The following is an 18,454-nucleotide window of genomic DNA, read 5'->3' on the forward strand; positions in this document are numbered from 1 at the left end:
ATTCACATGTCCAATGGAGCCTTCCTTCTGAATTCATGGTCGCCTTCTCAGAATCCTCTCTTGAAGGTCAATAAGTGCTGCTCCTTCCCTTTCTGACATCCAATCTTTGGGACAGTCCTGGTGGCTGTATTTTTAAAATATCTGGTCACTTCTTACGACTTTAACCCCTACTTCAGATATTTGCTTTCTGAAACACCCTATAGAAGATAGCACCCCTTCTAGCACAGCACTCACTCTCCTGTGTATGTGCTTTAGGGTGGGGAGGGGTTGGTCTATGATTAACAGTGGCCGTTTGGTCTCTTTCAGGGACTAGAAATGATGTTTTGTGGTCACCTTTAACATAACTACTCAACAGTTCCCTCTCTGGCTTCTTTTACACACACACACACACACACACACACACACACACACACACACACACCTCTCCAATTCCAACCCAAAGCCACAGATTATAGCCCTTTTCTCTTCTGAATTTGTAAGTGCCTTCTCCCTCAGGGAAACCTGACCCTGTTATCATTTCAGAGTGTTGCAGCTAAAGGGATCTTAGAATCTGAGGCCCCATGTTACAAAGAAGAAACTGATTAATAAAGAAATGAGTAGCCAACCCAAGGCAACACTGGGCTTACTTGATTTCTGCATTTGAGAATTGTGTAATACTGTACTCAGCATTAAAGGGGCATTAATGATGTGCAATTATTTTTTCTGCTATTATTATTTACTTTCAGATATTTCTTTCTTTCTTCCTTTTTTTTTTTTTTTTTTTTTTTTTTGGTACCAGGGATTGAAACCAGCAGTGCTTAACCCTGAGCCACATCCCTAGCCCTTTTTTTGTGTTTTATTTAGAGACAGGGTCTCACTGAGTTGCTTAGGGCCTTGCTAAGTTGCTGAGGCTAGCTTTGAATTTGTGATCCTCCTGCCTCAGCCTCCTGAGCCATTTGGATTATAGGCATGTGCCACCATGCCCAGCTTCCAGATAATTCTATTGAGAAATGATTTTAGAGACAAGTTGCCTGGCACAGACACCTTATGTTAATATTTAATATATAAAATAATTCAAATATATTCAAAATATATTCTATTTTTTTCTGGTCACAGTGGAGGCTGAGGGAACCTGAAATGTATCCTGCATAGTGGCATTTCCCCAGGCCTTCTTTCTAGCATCTGTGCCTGTATACCATTAAGACCAAAATATTTTGGAGAGGCCATATTCCAGCCCAGAGATATGATCTTTTTTTTTTTAATGGTCCTGAGGATCCAGACCCAGTGCCTAACATGTGCTAGGCAAGTGCTGTGCCGCTGAACTACAGCCCCAGCCCTAGAGATATAATCTTGATGCAGAAATGCCAGCTTTTCTTCCTAAAGGTGACCTCTCCATTTCCGCTATGTTGTCCCATTCTGTTCAAGCATCCTCTGATCTGCTTGAAAGGATTTCCTGAACATCTGGTCTGTGACAACAGTGGCCTTGTGGCTTGTCCCAGGGGCTAGAAGTGACTTTTTTTGTGATCACATTTAACAACTATTCAAGAGTTCCCTCTCTGGTTTACTTATTAATCTTGGCTGAGGACCACAACAATGTCATTTAATTTTTGATTCATAAAACAGTAAGTCCAGCTGGTAGGTGAGAGTCTGAAAAATAAACACATTTTCTCTGTAGTCTATTTCACTCCTTGCCTCAGGGGAAAAAAATACTCCCAGACAAAGGTGCTTTTTCCTAACTCACACAAAGCACCTGCTAGGACTTCTGGTTGCACTGATTAAATCAGCTTAGAGTCAGGCAAGAAGGGCTGGGGTCAGTGGTACAGGGTTTAGATGCTATGTTAAAGGAAAGGGCAGGAAGATGTCAGGATGCAGCTGCCTACAAGAGAATATGGGGAAAGAAACAAAATGCTTATCTGGGTTTTTAATTATGATTGACTTTTGCTACATGCTCTCATCTGTAAAAATCTTTATCACCTAAAAAGCAAAACAAAACAAAAATGACTCAGGAATATGGAGAAACTGAGTGCCCATTCATCTGCATGGAAGATGAATATTTTACCAATTAGTTTGGGGCAACTTGAAAAAAATAAGTTGCATCTTAAAAAAAAAGAATAAAAAAATATAAGCAGCCATCTTTTGTGCTGTATATTAACTAACTTGCTACCACAAAAATAACACACACACACACACACACCCCATATAGTAATGGAGCTGAAGTTTCCAGGCAGAGTCCCAGTTTTCCCAGATTCCCAGAAATCTATGTTTGCATTTTTGTTAACATGCTGTCCCTAGAATTCAGTAAAGTGCTGGTTACCCACCCTTTACATTTCAAACTCATGGAATGATGGCTTGTCATGTGAGGTGACTATGTCACCTGGGATTTTTCATTGCTGAAGCCTGTCTTGGTTTACGTTTTCTTTTCTTGAACTGAACTCCCTAACTACACTAAAGAATGTGTTTGTGATGCTTCTTTATTTTTATTAGGGTACCAGAACATCTTGTGAAGAGTATAACTTGGCAGACACTGCAAGCTGTAAACTTTTGCCATAAACACAATGTAAGTCTTATGATCTCCCTTGGAAAACAGAAGCCTTCTCTCAAGCCGAGGAGAAACTTTGTACAACATTTTTAATCATACTTTTGTGGGTATAGTTTTCACTCAAACTTTGATTAGCCTGGTTGCAAAAAGAGACTAATCTAGCGATTCCTTTTTAATTTTTTTTGCTCAATTTTATAAGACATGCATTTTAACATTATTTTAAGAATATAGTCATCTATTTAGAAACTTCTCAAATCTAAGATGGAAAGATCCCTACTCACTTGAAGTCTATATTGGACTTGTACCCCCTGCAGAGGCTCTGAAATCGAAAGGTGCTTTCTGCCTGTTTGGTGGCAATATGCCCGTTGTAGTAGGTGGAGTCCCAAGCTCAGTGCACAAGTGCTTTGGTGAGATATGAGTGCTAAGTCAGAACTGGAGTAGCCCAGTGGAAGCCTCTTGTACTCCTGTCCACAGCTGGGCTGGTGAGAGGCACAATGGACTATTGCCCAGGTTGTGTGACTTCACTGATTCCTGCTGTGCCCTCTAGGATAATCCTGCCCACTCCCTGTCATGGTAACCAGGTTCCAGGGCTGACATACAGCTCAGTAGAGAATTTGTCTACCATGTGGAGGCCTTGGGTCAATTCCCAGTACCACAAAAAAAGAAGAACAACAACAACAAAAACATGAATTCCAGTGTTGGAACTTCATGTTGGCCATGAATGTAACTCAGCTGTAATCTGTCAACCCACCAAGTGTCAGCATCAATTGAGCCAGTAGGGCTAAATCCCCTTCCTTGGGCTGTTCCAAATGATTTTTTTCTGAAGCTGCTTTCCAGGTGGAGAAAATATGAGTGCACCCAGCACCTCTCCCTACTGAGTCTCCATTAACCAAAGGCTATAATCCTTGTCAGGGCTGGGGATGTGTCTCAGTGGCAGGCCACTTGCCTAGGCTGTGTAAGGCCTTGGGTTTGACCTCCAGCACTGAAAATAAAATATCATTATTGCACAGCCGTGAGAGTTAACACTTTATATTGCTAGTCACTGTGAACAATGGTTGGTACTTTCCTGAGAGTAGATTTTAGGATGAGAGAGAGAGAGACAGAGAGAGACATGAAGGCCATCATGGAGAAGATCTGAGGCAGTAAAGACAAATATAATGCATACCACAGTTCCCTGGAGAGCCCCAGATGCTCTGTTTGGCTCCATGTGCTGATGGGGGAGGGTGCAGAAACTTGTAAAGAATTCCCAGAACAGAATGGGAGCACATTCTTGCTTACAAGTACTTCTGACCATATGTCACCATGATATTCACAGTTGTACCCATTTATAGTAAAATGTGAAGCCAGTGATAAAAGAGACCTCAGTGCCTAATTGTGAAAACTAGATAGATTATAATAGAATAATGAAAATATTGCCCCCTTTCAAATTTTCTAGACTAATAAATATTTATGGGAAAACACTGATGCTGATCTCTCACCCTTAAAATTTTGTTTTTTAAATTTTTTTGTAGTTGTAGACGGACAGATTGACTTTATTTTATTTGTTTATTTTTATGTGGTGCTAAGGATCCAACCCAGTGCCTCACACTTTCGAGGCAAGTGCTCTGCCACTGAGCTATAGCTCTGTCCCTTTTACCCTTACCATTCTTTGGAGTGAGAACCATCCAGGCCCAAGAAGAACTCCTCTCCTATCTCTCTCCCAGATTCTAGAAAGTCAGGAATAACCCCAGGGCTTCAGGGTGCCAAAGGGGTCTCTGAGGTTGCAGAAAGAAGCATTCCCTTGTAGAGAGAAAAACACTTGGGAGATGGGAAGGTTATTAGCAATTCTGAGTGGTAATTTTGGCCCAACTGAATTTTTAAATGCAATTATTACTTAGGCTGTTGGTTTGGTTTTTTGTCAAGAAAATTATCATTTAATAAGAAAGTTGTATGAAGACTCTCAAATGTTCTTCTAATACCACTCTGTTAAGGAATGTAGGCTGCGGTCTGAAAACCACAGGTGACTGCAGTCTAAATTATGAAGCAGGAGGCACATCCAAGGGGTGGATACAGCTCTGTGAGCAAGATGTGTTGTGGGGCAGAGCTGACATCTAGCGACTCTCCCCAGAGGGTGAGGACTACTGCCTATTCTTGTTTATCTTGTTGGGACAAATGTCAGAGCTGAAAGGGAGATCTCCTGGCAAGCTCATGGTTCCCGCCCTTCTCTTCCCTGCTTATCTCAGCAGGCCCAGGGCTTGTCCTGTTTACCAGGCCAGCTGTGTTCTCAGCTCAGCAACTCCATTGTGAATTCTGCTTATGCACCAACTGGAAGCTCCTGCAACACTGACACAAGCCTCACTCAGAGCCTTTTACCATTTTCCCTTTCACCTACAGTCATCAGATGAAAGGCAGGACTCCTAGTTAAATTCAAAGTTCAGATAAACAAGCCTACATTTTTAATATATGTATGTTCCAAATACTGCATGGGACATGCTTCTATTTTAAAAATGTTTGTTGGGGCTGGGGATGTGGCTCTGTGGTAGAGTACTTGCCTAGCATGCATGAGTCCCTGGTTCAATTCTTAACACGACCAAAAAAAAAAAAAAAAAAAAAAAAAAACCAAGAGTTTTTATCTGAAATTCAAATTTAACTAGTTGCCATATATTTTTATTTGCTGACTGCCCTATTTTCATTATTCCTTTTTATTATTCATGATGGTTCTTTTGAACCCTTTTGGGGATGATTCGAGCTATAGGTATGGAACTAGATGCATTTTAGGTCGTTGCTTTGCTCTTATCCAACAGGCTAATGAAAGATTCAAATAATTTATTCATTATTTGCTAAATGTTCAGGTGTTTTATTTATGTCATATATTATGGTCACTCCTTTGTAATCTGATTTTGTTATGGTTTTTGTAACTAGTGCATACATAGAGATGTGAAGCCGGAAAATATCCTTATTACAAAACATTCAGTGATTAAGCTTTGTGACTTTGGATTTGCTCGGCTTTTGAGTGAGTATTGAAGTTTTCTTTAGTTACATGTTAAAGATGGAAATGGTCTTGATATGTTAAAGAATCTAGACGCTAGAGAAAGCTAGTTCTTGTATATTTAAAGCATAAGATTGCTATAAATTAGAATTGTGTAATTTCAGAATTCTATAATGTATTTATAATTTGAAAATGTAGACACATACAGTGATTTTGATAGATATGTATGTTATATGAAAATTATTCCAAAGAAAAATGTTATTAAAAAGTATGCTATTCTGGGCTGGGGTTGTGGCTTAGCAGTAGAGTGTGCACCTAGCACGTGCGAGGACCTGGGTTTGATCCTCAGCACCACATAAAAATAAATAAATTAAATAAAGATATTATGTCCAACTACAACTGAAAAAAAATTTTAAATACAAAAAAAAATTTAAAAAGTATGCTATTCTGGCTTCTACCAGGTTGTACTAAAATAATACTTTCCAAAAATACTATTTTAGAAGAGGAGTTTTCAACCTTAACTGAAGATTAGAATCATCTGGGCAACTTTAAAAACTGATGTGCCTAGGCCCTTCCCAAGGATTCTGATATAATTGGACTGGGGTGTGGCCTAAGCATCAGTAATTTTAAAAAATACTACATTCCAAGTGATTTTAATGTGCAACCAGCATGGAGAACAGCAATTTCAAAAAGCCACAAGCTTGAGGCAAACTTGCTTTCTTAGTTCTTTCCCTCCCAGTTTTGACTCCAGGTTTCCACCACTTTGTTTTCCATGTTCTATCACTGGCAAGCTGGACCAAGTGACTACTACACAGACTATGTGGCTACCAGGTGGTACCGCTCCCCAGAGCTGTTAGTGGGGGACACACAGTATGGACCTCCTGTGGATGTTTGGGCAGTTGGTTGTGTCTTTGCTGAACTGCTATCAGGAGTGCCTCTGTGGCCAGGGAAATCAGATGTGGATCAACTCTATCTGATTAGGAAAACCTTGGGTAAGTAGTGTTTTGGTTCCACCATTTGAGAAACTGCATAGTTTTACCCATGTTGGCGGTGCAGGCAGAGCCAAGTTCCCGGCCCACCTGATCCTTTTTATGGTTAGGAAAAGGCAACAACTTTGGAGCCTCATTGAAATGGCTCTATTAAATGTGTCCATGTTTGTTTTAATAATGATAATATTGAGTATTTACTAATTATCCAAAAGACATGAGATTCTCTCTTGAGCATAGTTTAGACCAAGTTAACCTCTGAAAAATAATCATGGCAACAATAGGAATATTTCTGCCAGGGCTTAGTAGTTCACAGAATGCTTTCATGGTTTATTTCATTAACAGATGGTGTACCTCTTATCCAAAATGTTGGGGACCAGAAGTTTTTAGATTTGGGATTTTTAAAAAAATATTTACAAAATACCTAATGAGATATCTTAGGGATGGGGCCCAAGTCTAAACATGAAATTCATTTATATTTCATATACACCTTATACACGTATCCTAAAGGTATTTTTTTTTTTTTACTTTTTTCCCTACATGTTTTTTTATTGGTGGGTTATTGTTGTACATACTGATGGTATTTGTTGTTACATATTCATACATGCACACAATATACAATATAACAATATAATTTTGCCAATATCACTCCCCAGCACTTCCTCCCTCCTCCCCTATCCCACTCCTTGGTCCCTTTCTTCTACTGATTTCCCTGAGATCTGCCCCCACCTTTCTTTTCTTTTTTCCTCTCTACTTCTCCATATGAGAGAAAACATACAACTGTTAATCTTCTGACTTTGACTTATTTAGCGTAACATAATGATCTCTAGTTCCATCTATTTTCCTGAAAATGCCATAATTCCATTTTTCTTTGTGGTTGAATAAAACTCCATTATGTGTGTATATATATGCGTACACACACACACACACACACACACACACACACATCCCACATTTTAAAAATCTATTAATCTAGGCTGGTTCCACAGTTTGGCTATTGTGAGTTGTGCTGCTATAAACATGGGTATGCATGTATCACTGTAGTATGATGACTTTGATTCTGCAGTATAAATCCAAGGAGTGGTATAGCTGGGTCATTTGGTGGTTCCATTCCTAGCCTTTTAAGGAACTTCCATAATGATTTCCATAGTGGTTGAACTAATTTGCAGTCCCACCAACAATGTAAAAGTATTCTTTTTTCTCCACATCCTCTCCAGAATTTATTATTATTTGTATTCTTGATGGCTGCCATTCTGACTGGTGTGAGATGAAATCTCAGTGTAGTTTTGATTTGCATTTCCCTAATTGCTAATGATATTGAACATTTTTTTTACATATTGGCCATTTGTATTTCTTCTTTTGAGAAATGTCTATTTAATTCATTTGCCCATTATTAATTGGGTTATTTGATTTTTTGGTGTAAAGCATTTTGAGTTCTTTATACATTCTAGATATTAATCTTCTGTCAGAAAAGTAGCCAGCAAAGATTTCTTCCCATTCCATAAATTTTCTCTTCACATTCCCAATTATTTCCTTAGCTGTGCAGAGACTTTTTAATTTGATGCCATACCATTTATTTCCTGAACTTTAGGGGTCTTATTCAGAAAGTCATTGCCCATGTCTATATGCTAGAATGTTGACCCTATGTTTTCTTCTAAGAGTTGCATAGTTTCTGGTCTAATTCTTAGGTCTCTTTGATCCACTTTGAGTTGATTTTTGTGCAGGGTAAGAGATAAGGGTCTAGTTTCATTTTTCTACATATGGATAACCAGTTTTCCCAGTACCATTTGCTTAAAATGTCTTTTCTCTAATGTATATTTTTGGCATTTTTGTCAAATATCATATGACTGTATCTGTGTGGGTTTGTCTATATGGTGTCTCTATTGTGTTTTCCATCATATACTATTGGTCTGTGTCTGTTTTTATGCCAGTACCATTCAGTTTTGTTACTATATCTCTGTAGTATAATTTGAAGTCAGGTATTGTGATGTTACTATAGCTCTGTTGTATAATTTGAAGTCAGGTATTCTATTTTGGCTTAGAATTGCTTTGGGTCTTTTATTCTTCCAAATCAATTTTTGGAGTATATTTTCTAATTCTGTGAAGAATGCTATTGGTATTTTGATGGGAATTGCATTGAATCTGTATATTGCTTTTGGTGGTATGGCCATTTTAATAATTTTGATTCTGCCTATCCATGAACATGGGAGGTCTTTCCATCTTCTGGGTTCTTCTTCAATTTATTTCTCCTGAAGGTTATACAATATTTTTAGTGCAGCTGTGTTTTGATTACAATCACATGAGATTAAATGTGGAATTTTTAACTTTTGTCATCATGGTGGTATTCAACAAGTTTCACACTGTGGAACATTTTGGATTTCAGGTTTTTGGACTGGGGATGCTCAATTTGTATTATGATATGTTAATTCATTTGGATATCCCTAACTTCAGCCTGTCTGACTAGTTTGGATTATTCAGACTCTATGTAGGAAGATTCCCAAACTTCTAAATGTAAGGCAGAAAGACTGGCTCTTTCTAATGCCACTTCTCTTTTCCTTCTTTCCCACCTCAGTGCCCTTTCCTTTCTCCTTGAGGGGAGTGGTAAGAGCAGAGGAGAAGAAAGAAGAGAAGGTGAGGGACAGATGAAAAGGTTCATAGGCAAAGACTGCCCTTTTCAGAAGGCAGAGAGTTTAGATACTACTCTCCTAAGTATCCCAATTTAAAGCAAAATTGTCCTACTCCATAAACTCTTATAGCACCTGCCATCATCATGTCTTGCCTTCTACTATAAGCTGCTTGATGGTGAGATGGTGTCTTATATTTGTACTTAACAACCAATGTCTGCACATTGTAGACACCTTGTAACCCTTTCAGGGGCATCTAGTCTTCTGTGGATGTAATTCCCCCAGTGATTTAGGACACCCTCTCTGTGTCATCCCTCCAGCTCTGATGGAAGGTCATTAGGGCATAGGGGATTGTGCTCACAAGGAAACCACTGAGGATGGAGACAGAGGCATTAGAAGCTATATTTTGACCTCCTCCAAAATGGAGCAAGGTTTTAGATTTGAATGAGGTAAAGTTCTAAAATCAGTAAACTTATACAATTTGATGCCCTTGTGTAGCAACTCTAGTTCAGTCCAATGGAGACATGCACAGGCCCTTGATTGGAAGGTTTTTGTTTTTCAGTCTGCTCTGCAAAGTGGGGCTGGGTGTGCCTTAAGGATTCCCTCCTTATATTCTCTGAACAAATTTTTCTTTAAGGGTATTATCCCTAGAATTTTATATAAGGATGATTTTAGCCCATTTAGCTGCCATGTAGGCAGGCTGAGCTTCACATGTCCCCTCAAATACAGATATGCTCCTTTTGTATCAATCATTTACATTGTAAGTGCTTCTCAACAGTAGATGAAATGGCATTTCCAATTGATCACTAATTGGTAAATTAAGAAAAGATGGTTCCAGTTTGAAATTGTGTTCCTTCTGGCTAGAAAATTTTCCGTGATTTCTTTCCTCCCTCCCTTTGAAAATATTTATCAAATGCCTTACAGTTGTTGCCCTTTTGTTACTTTTTAAAAAGGCATTATTTTATTTGTGTGTCTACTTGAGTTGCTTGGTTTGGATTCCTCAAACAGGTTGTAAGCCCTCCAGCCAGTCAACTTTTAGACAAACCAGACAAAACCTTGCTGACTTAGACTTCTGTTGCTTACCATCTCTGAGCCAAATAAAAGTGCATTGCCCACTGTAAAGCTCAGTGTAGGCTGTTTTGCTTGAATGCTTCTCCTTCTGTTTGGAAAAGAGAACTGCCCCCTTTGTAGGTGCAGGTACAGACAAACACAACTTCCGTGGAGGGAGACCATTGGTTTGGTAACCAATCTCACTTCCTTCTTTCTTTTCCAAAGGAGATCTCATCCCTAGACACCAACAAGTATTTAGCACGAATCAGTACTTCAGTGGGGTGAAAATTCCAGACCCTGAAGATGTGGTGAGTAATCCATTTTGGAGAGAGCTCTTCAGACCAGGCTACCTAGGTCTTGGTAGTTACTCACTTTCCTCATCTGCCATAGCTCACTCTGTACTGGAAGTTTTGTATTAGAGTGAAAAAGAACATGGGAGCAAATGGGTTAACAAGATCTCAGCTTTCAGTGCTAATTTAGATAACAGAGTTTAGTCAGCCTGTCAGACAGGAATGCAGAACTGTCTGCCCCAGCTGTACTTGTCCCTTATCATTTTCATCAACTGATCCTCAGTAGCTCAGAGCCAGTCAACTTTTAGACAAACCGGACAGTGGCCCATGCAGGAAAAGTAACTACCCAACATTGTCCAGATTCCATACTCTACGGTTACTGACTCCCAGATCATGGGGGAAAAACATAATGAACTTTCTAAGCAAGCTTCACTCTGGTTCCTGTTTTCCGTGGCTGATGTGGAAAAAAGCATTTTTAAAAGAACTGAAAAATTAAAAATGCTCATACCCTTAATCTACTTTCTTTTTTTAATATTTATTTTTTAGTTGGACACAATATCTTTATTATTTATTTTTATGTGGTGCTGAGGATTGAACCCAGGGCCTCGCATGTGCTAGGCAAGCCACAACCCCAGCCCCCCTTAACCTACTTTCAACAATTTATCTCAATAAAACCATCAGACAAGGCATAAAGATGTAGCATTTAACAGAAACAATTTCTTGTAGTGTTCATCAGCAGGGGATTATTATAGTACATCCATGCAGTAGAACTATATCATAGCCTGAAAAAATATTTAGATTTTTTTTATGTATCATCTGAAAAAGGGCACAACATGTTGTTAAAGGAAAAACAAAGTTTATAGAACAGCATGTTTAATTTGACATAAATTAAATGTTTAATAAAATATGCAACATCAGTGAGGCCCTAGGTTCTAGCTCTAGTGCTGCCAAACAAAGAACATTTCAGAGCATAATCAAGGTTTGTGAGACCCAGAGTTCCTGTGGTCTGAGGGAGGTATTTTCAAACTGAAACTAACACTCTCTTACATTGCTGACATTTTCCAGATGGAAGTTCTGCCTGTCCCTTGCACTTACATCTCCTCTTCCCTCAGCCTCCTGGGCTTGTCCCACAGCTAAGGCTTCCACTTCCCTAGCACACCCTCTTCCTGCACTAGGAAAAGTGGGTCATGCTGGATAAGCAGGAATAAAATCTGGCATATGGGAGGTGACCCAACTGGCTCTCTTGTGACCTGTACATTTCCAGTTCTGCACCAAATATTCCTCAGCAATTTCCTGTTCGATTGTCTACTAGTGAAGTTTCAGAAAAAGTCCTGGTTTCATAAATGAAAAAAAAAAAAAAACTTCCCATGGTGTCCCAGAGGTTGTCTTGCAGGAGATTTCCTGTTGACAGAAACACAGGAAGAAGCAGTGCAGGAGCTGCACTGGTTGAACATCTGTGCTCCAGTCCCTCTGCTGGTCACTAACCCTGACTAGGGTGTCCTACTGGCTTCTGGGCTGGGAGACTGGTTCAGCAGGCAGGATGGGCCCTGACATCTCACAGCCAACCAGCTGGCCTCAACCCAGGCACTGTTGCTGAGCCAGCAGAGCCTGATGTGAGTAATGTCATGTCAGTTCCCAGAGGTGCTCACATTCAACGCACAGAGCAAAAGAACTATTTAGGCTATGAGGGGTGAGGGAAGGCTCCCAAGGACAGACAGATCAGCTTTAGGATTTTCCCCCTCCTTTTGAATATAGGGAACTCCAAAAGGGAGGTTCTTCTCTCTTCTCATCAGTGATTAGCATGTGCACAATCAAGAATTAATTGCTGAGAGCTGGCTCTTTGTTTTGAAGCTGGACTACCGCACCAGAACTGTTTCATTAGTGCCTGGTCAATTGCTCCAGCCTGCAGCTCACACTCTGCCATCTTTATATACAAAATGTACTGTGGTCATTTATTTTGCTCAACTTGGCTGCCTCTTCTTTTCTCAGCTTCCCTCCTCAATTAGCCTTTGTCAGTGGTATGTCTCTTTAACTGGCCTATTTGTCTGCCTGACATGGGGCAGCGTTCCTCCCATTTATAGTGTTATTCCTGATTGACTCCAGCATGACTAGAGCAAAATAGCCTTATATGGCCAAAGGGAGATTGGTGAATCCTGGCTCAAGAGACTCTTTAAACTGTGAGCTGATCAGAGAAACAGCAGCAGGTTTTTGTGGGAGGAGACAACTGTGTTTATTCCAGAAGTCTAAGAAGCATCTGTTCACCTGGGTAGGGGGGAAAAATCTATTTCCCTTATATAAATGTCAATAGCTGTTATATAATTAGAGACCCTTTTTATAATGCCATTATAAATGCCAAAAGTTATTCTCAGGTAAAGCAGGTTATATAAATTGAGGCAGAAAAAAAATAACAATTGCTCTGCAAGTGTTTATTGTTGTTTTGGTTTTTTTTCATTAGTATTTACTGATTTGCCATCTTCTTGAGGAAGTGAATTTGGAAAAACATTTTGGAGGTGGGGAGAGAATGAGCTTGTGAAACAGACATAAGGAGGTGATTTCTGATGGGAGGTGGAGTGGGAAAGGGTGGAGGAGGCAAGGAAGGTGCTAGGAAGACATTTCTATTCGAAGGAAATTTAATTTGAGGTAACTTAATTTGAATACATGCTGTATTCTAAAAACCCCTTTTCTTTTCAACAGGAACCACTTGAGTTAAAATTCCCAAACATCTCTTATCCTGCCCTGGGGCTCCTAAAGGTAAAATCATGGCTTTCCACAGACATGGAAGCACACAAATGTCATCATTGGGGAATCTGAATTATTTATGGCAATCCACAAAATGAAGTGTTCCTTTTAGGATTCTTCTCTTTCAAAAAGCTTAAATATTTTCAACTTTTAAAGTGGGTCACATTCTATTATAGTGAAAACATCTGAAAGAATTTCTCACTTTAAATAAAACTAACATGTATTTAAAATCTAAATTTACACAAAATAGAAACTTCAAAGAGGTGGTACTTGTAAAAGGATCCTTATAAAAGGATCTTTTTCTTTAAAAGAAAAAATGCAGAACTATATGATCCTTTAAATAGTGAATGCCCCAGTACATGTGAAGTACATTTTGATTTTAAAACTTGACTTATATATACATTTTTAGAAATATAGCCATTATGTAAAATGAGGTATGGTACCTCACTTTTAACTATTTGCAAGTTATAATCAATGTCTTACATATTTCAAAAACTATTTAATACATTTGCTGATGCATTTATAAAAAAAAAAAAAGTGAGGCAATTAATTGGGGTATGTAGTTGTGGGATTTATCTATCCAAGTGTAAGCCCTACGGCCTACTTAATGACAAAGAAAATAGTTAAGAATGATGTAATATAAAAGCATATATATTATACTTTTCTTACATTCATAGTCATATATGCTTATAATGCACAGACTGTTTCTGAAAAGTCACACTAAATTAAATAAAAGGATGGAATGAGGAATGGGAGGAGACAGTAGAGTAATAGATGAGTGGCAGAGACTTTGATTTTACTGTATGAATTTTATTTGTATTACATATAAATAGTATTTCTAAATAAAGTTTTTACAAACTACCTGAAGGAAAGCTGGGCATGGTGGTATACACCTGTAATTCCAGCTACTTGGAAGGCTGAGGCAAGAAGATTGCAAGTTCAAGGACAGCCTGAGCAATACAGTGAGAACTGTTTTCGAACAAACAAACAAAGCACCTAAAATATATCAAGATGGTTAAGTGGATTGTCCCATTTGGCCACTGGGGTAAACTCCAAAGTTATATCCTACTTCCCCATGGCAGAACACCAGCTGACTCAGGAATAGAACAAGGTAGAGAGAATTCTTTGATTCTGCTTCTAGAGACTTATTTATTATCCCCTTTAGGAATGACTGTGGAAGGAGCTAAAACCATGCATAACCTGTGTTTTCCTTACTTTTTCCCCTTGTTATTCATAACCAAAGTTTAGTCTTTCACAAATACCACGTTGTTACTCATATATAGAAGGTAAAAAGGTTGATATCACATAAGTAGAGAATAGAACAGTGGTCACTAGAGGCTTGGAAGGTAGGAGAAGGGGGGCTATAGAAGAATAAGACCTAGTGTGCCACAGCACAGTAGGGTGACTATAGTTCACAACAATTTGTTATATATTTTATAAAGAACTAGAAGACAGGAGTTAGAAGGTTCCCAACACAAAGATATGGTAAATGTCTAAGGAGATGAAAATGCTAATTATCCTGATTTGATCATAACCTATCATGCATATACATGTGTGAAATAATCACATTGTACTCCATAAATATGTAAATTATGTGTCAATTAAAATAATTTTTTATATAAAATCAATCTTAAAAACTTTAGCTTTTCAGAAAAGAAAAATGAAATTAGTAAGTTCCTACAATTAGAAGGAATTTTCTGCTCTTTCAGGGTTGCCTCCACATGGACCCTGCTGAAAGATTGACATGTGAACAGCTGTTGCAGCACCCATATTTTGACAGCATCAGAGAAGTAGGGGATTTGACAAAAGAACAAGACAAACCAACAAGGAAGACTTTAAGACAGAGCCGAAAGCACCTGCCTGGGGTAAAAATGGTGCACTGCTTTACAGAAACAACCAAGGTTATAGTTTCAAATGATCCCATACCTGCCACCTGGTTCAGAGTTGGCATCTAGACGTGAGGGTGGCAATTGTGGCTTACAGCTCCAGCACCCTTATTCCAGCCCTAAGAAACAGGTCACACCATCTATCAACCCCAAAGATACCCATCTTCTGAGGTTCTTGGCCTGCTGTTTCCTGCTGCCACACAGGGGCAAGGGTTTCTGATGTACATGAGCACAGATCTCAATCAGGTACATCAGTGTAAGTCCAGCTGAATGTGCTTCTTGCACTGGGAATGAAATCAAATCTATCCAGGAAGTTCTTTGTCATCATGTTTACCTACAGAATAAACATTCCAGGCTTATCCAAAAAAGGGAACTATTTTTTCTCCTGATCCTTTAATTATCAGAGCTGGTTAGGGTTACTACAGCAATGAAAGTTTGCAGTGCTATCAACGGGACAGCACACTGAATCAGAGAATAGCACCCAAACTGCACACTGGGAGCCTGTGGAAAATCTTGATTGGTAAAACGACCTTATATTTTGTCAGAAGGCAAAAGCTGTAACAATCTCTGGTCTATAGTTAGAACCACACCTAAGAATGACTGGCTGCTCTTGGTCACTTCTGAATATACCTAGGCACTCCTTAAGCTATAAACTATCTTACTTTAGTTTTTCCATTTGCAGCTTCCACTGCATTAAATGCATCAGTATATGCATTCATCTTGAATGCATACTGTGTGTGAGGTTTGGAGAAGGGAAGAGGTGGAGAGTTCAATTAGGAATAGGTACTATATGATCTCAAGGGCCCTGAGATAGGCCACACACAGTCACAGCATTAGGAATGTTTTAGTTTTATTCTTTATTATATATGACCCAGATAGCAAAACAGGCCAGAAATAGATTCCCCACCTCCTGACCGGAGGGTTATCTGCATCTCACTGTTACTTTGTGTTGAAGAGCAAAGAAACCTGATGGAAGTATTTCTCCTTGAAAGAATAGTGGAACCTGTTTGGTATATTGCATTTAAGTCCTGAAGGATTTGATTGTTTGGTTTAAAAGTACTAAAAAGTACCTTCTTTTCAGATGCCTAAGGCCTTATAGTATAATACCAAAAAAAAAAAAAAAAAGAAAAAAGAAAAAAAAGTGTGTTCTCCTTACTTTCATTTGACATTGACAATAAATTTAATTTTCTGAAAGTTCAAAGGAAGTAGTTTTGCCTTTTTAAGGAAATAAAAGGCAAATTTCCTTCATGCTCTGGACATCAGTTTTCTCAGCTCTAAGGCAGGGAATTGGTTTAAATTATTCCTAAGGACCCAGCAAGCTCTCAACTCCTATAAACCTATGTTATTTCACAACAATGTTAACACTGTAGATTTTATTTTTTTTAATATTCTCTAAATTCTCTTTAATGTATGTATTTGCTTTTTAATGTAAAACAAACCTTTAAAAGGAAAAGCAGAGACCAAATTAAAACCTTTTGTTCTTTCTCAGGTTCTACATTTGTGCCAAAAAAAGTATTTGTGCTGAAAAGTTGCTTAATTACCTCTTTTGTGATGTATTCTAAATAATGAAAACAATGCATGGCATTGTTTTGAATCTATTTCTGGTTTTGTCTTTTCAGTTGCAGTACTTACCTCAGCTTACTAGCAATAACATCCTTCCAGCGTTGGAGAATAAGAAGTACTACTGTAATACCAAGAGATTTAACTACCATTTTCCAAACATTTAAGAAGCTAGGAAATTGGTGATAAAGGAAGAAGTGACCAATAGGTTGAAGAAAAGAAAACTTACACATTTAGTTAAAAGCAAGCACAGTGTTGAAAACACCCCAGGAGAAAATATAAACAACTGGGAAGCCACTTGGCAAGATATGAAGGGAAATTCCAGATTCAGTCTTCTATGCGTGATGATGGTGTCCAGAATAGAAAAAAAAAAAACTTGGAGTTTCACTTGTATTTTTGTTTATCTAAGAAGCTGAGCTTATGGACAGAATATAAACTATATCCACTGCCCATACCTCTAGAAAAATTAGATGATGTCAAAAAGATTTATGCTTTAGTTATACTATATGCCACATATGAAAAATGAATTACAAAATGCCCATATGTATTTCCTTGGATCTCTGTTGCCCCAAGTCCTAACTTCTGCCTTGCAGATAGTTTGACATCATATGTAAGCAGAGTTGTAGTTCTTGAAATCAAAATGTTTAAAATTCCATTTCCTGCTTGCTCTCTTGATTTTTGTTTTAATTTTTTTAAGTTATTCAAAGTATTTAAAATCTTATGGTTTATTATAAAGATTTTGTGATTGCCTGTACATTTAATGATTATGTTTATACATTTCTTGAAAATACTTTTGTCTTTACCTTTAGTAAAGGATGCATCTTAGTCACTTTTGCAACAAGATGGATTTATTATAATCTGTCCACACTTGTTCACCTAATTCCTCTTGAAAACAATGGCATGAAGCCTGGCAGCTGACCAAGATGGTCAAGGGGTAGAACAAGACCTACAGGCTTCACAGGGACTGAATCTGTCAGCCTGAAAATAATAAGTACTTTATTCTCTCCAGCCTAGCCTCAGGCTTTGGAGACAGTTCTGTGGGTAGAAATGCATAGTGATCTGGGTTTTAGAAGAAACTGCTTATGAACTTTTACTTGAGTCATGAAAGATAATAGGATGTTGTTTTAGTCAGTTTTTTTTTTTTTTTTTTTTTTTGCTGCTGTAACCTGCCCATAAAAATTGTGGAAGAGGAAAAGTTTATTCAGGAACTCACAGTTTCAGAGGTCTCAGTCCATAGGCAGCTGGCTCCATTCCTCAGGGCTTGAGGTGAAGCTGAACATCATGGCAGAGGAAAACAGCTCACAAGATGATCAGGCAGCAGAGAGAAATTCCACTCGCCAGATAAAAAATATATACCCTAAAGGCATGGCCCCAATACCCACCTCCTCCAGCCACACCATACCCACCTTCACTTACCACTCAGTTAATCCCTATTAGGGGATTAATTCACCATTTGGGTTAAGGCTCTCATAACCCAATCATTTCTCCTCTAAATCTTGTCAAATTGTCTCACACATGAGCTTTTGGGGGCACCTCACATCCAAACCATAACAGGTGTTGACTGATGTATTCCCTGACATATCTTCTTATATGATATATATATATATATACAAAAAAATACATATACACACATATGTATATACTCAAGCACACATGTGCATGTGTGTGTGTGTTATATAACACAATCCTAACAAATATAAGTTAAAAGAAAGTAGTCCAGCAGGATGTGGTGGTGCATGTCTGTAATCCCAGCTACCCAGGAGGCTGAGGCAAGTTTGTGATAGAAATACATTATATATTTCTATCACCCTACTCCTTAACCCAAGAAAATGT

The 18,454-nt window shown here is 38.4% G+C and overlaps 1 protein-coding gene across 4 annotated transcripts in view; it reads left to right on the forward strand.

The window, feature by feature from the left end:
* CDKL1 (cyclin dependent kinase like 1) overlaps positions 1–18,249 on the forward strand; it is a 53,656-nt gene extending 35,407 nt beyond the window's left edge. For all 4 annotated transcript variants that reach the window (XM_081292134.1, XM_081292135.1, XM_081292136.1 and 1 more), the window contains exons 4-10: positions 2,464–2,536; positions 5,420–5,510; positions 6,278–6,478; positions 10,372–10,454; positions 13,131–13,187; positions 14,885–15,040; positions 16,681–18,249. In XM_081292134.1, the coding sequence (XP_081148260.1) occupies positions 2,464–2,536; positions 5,420–5,510; positions 6,278–6,478; positions 10,372–10,454; positions 13,131–13,187; positions 14,885–15,040; positions 16,681–16,788 (769 nt within the window). In that variant the 3' untranslated portion in view covers positions 16,789–18,249. The remainder of the gene's footprint in view (positions 1–2,463; positions 2,537–5,419; positions 5,511–6,277; positions 6,479–10,371; positions 10,455–13,130; positions 13,188–14,884; positions 15,041–16,680) is intronic.
* Positions 18,250–18,454: the final 205 nt, after the last annotated feature.

Source organism: Spermophilus citellus, assembly GCF_964194105.1.
Source record: "Spermophilus citellus genome assembly, chromosome: 4".
Classification (NCBI taxonomy): Eukaryota; Metazoa; Chordata; class Mammalia; order Rodentia; family Sciuridae; genus Spermophilus; species Spermophilus citellus.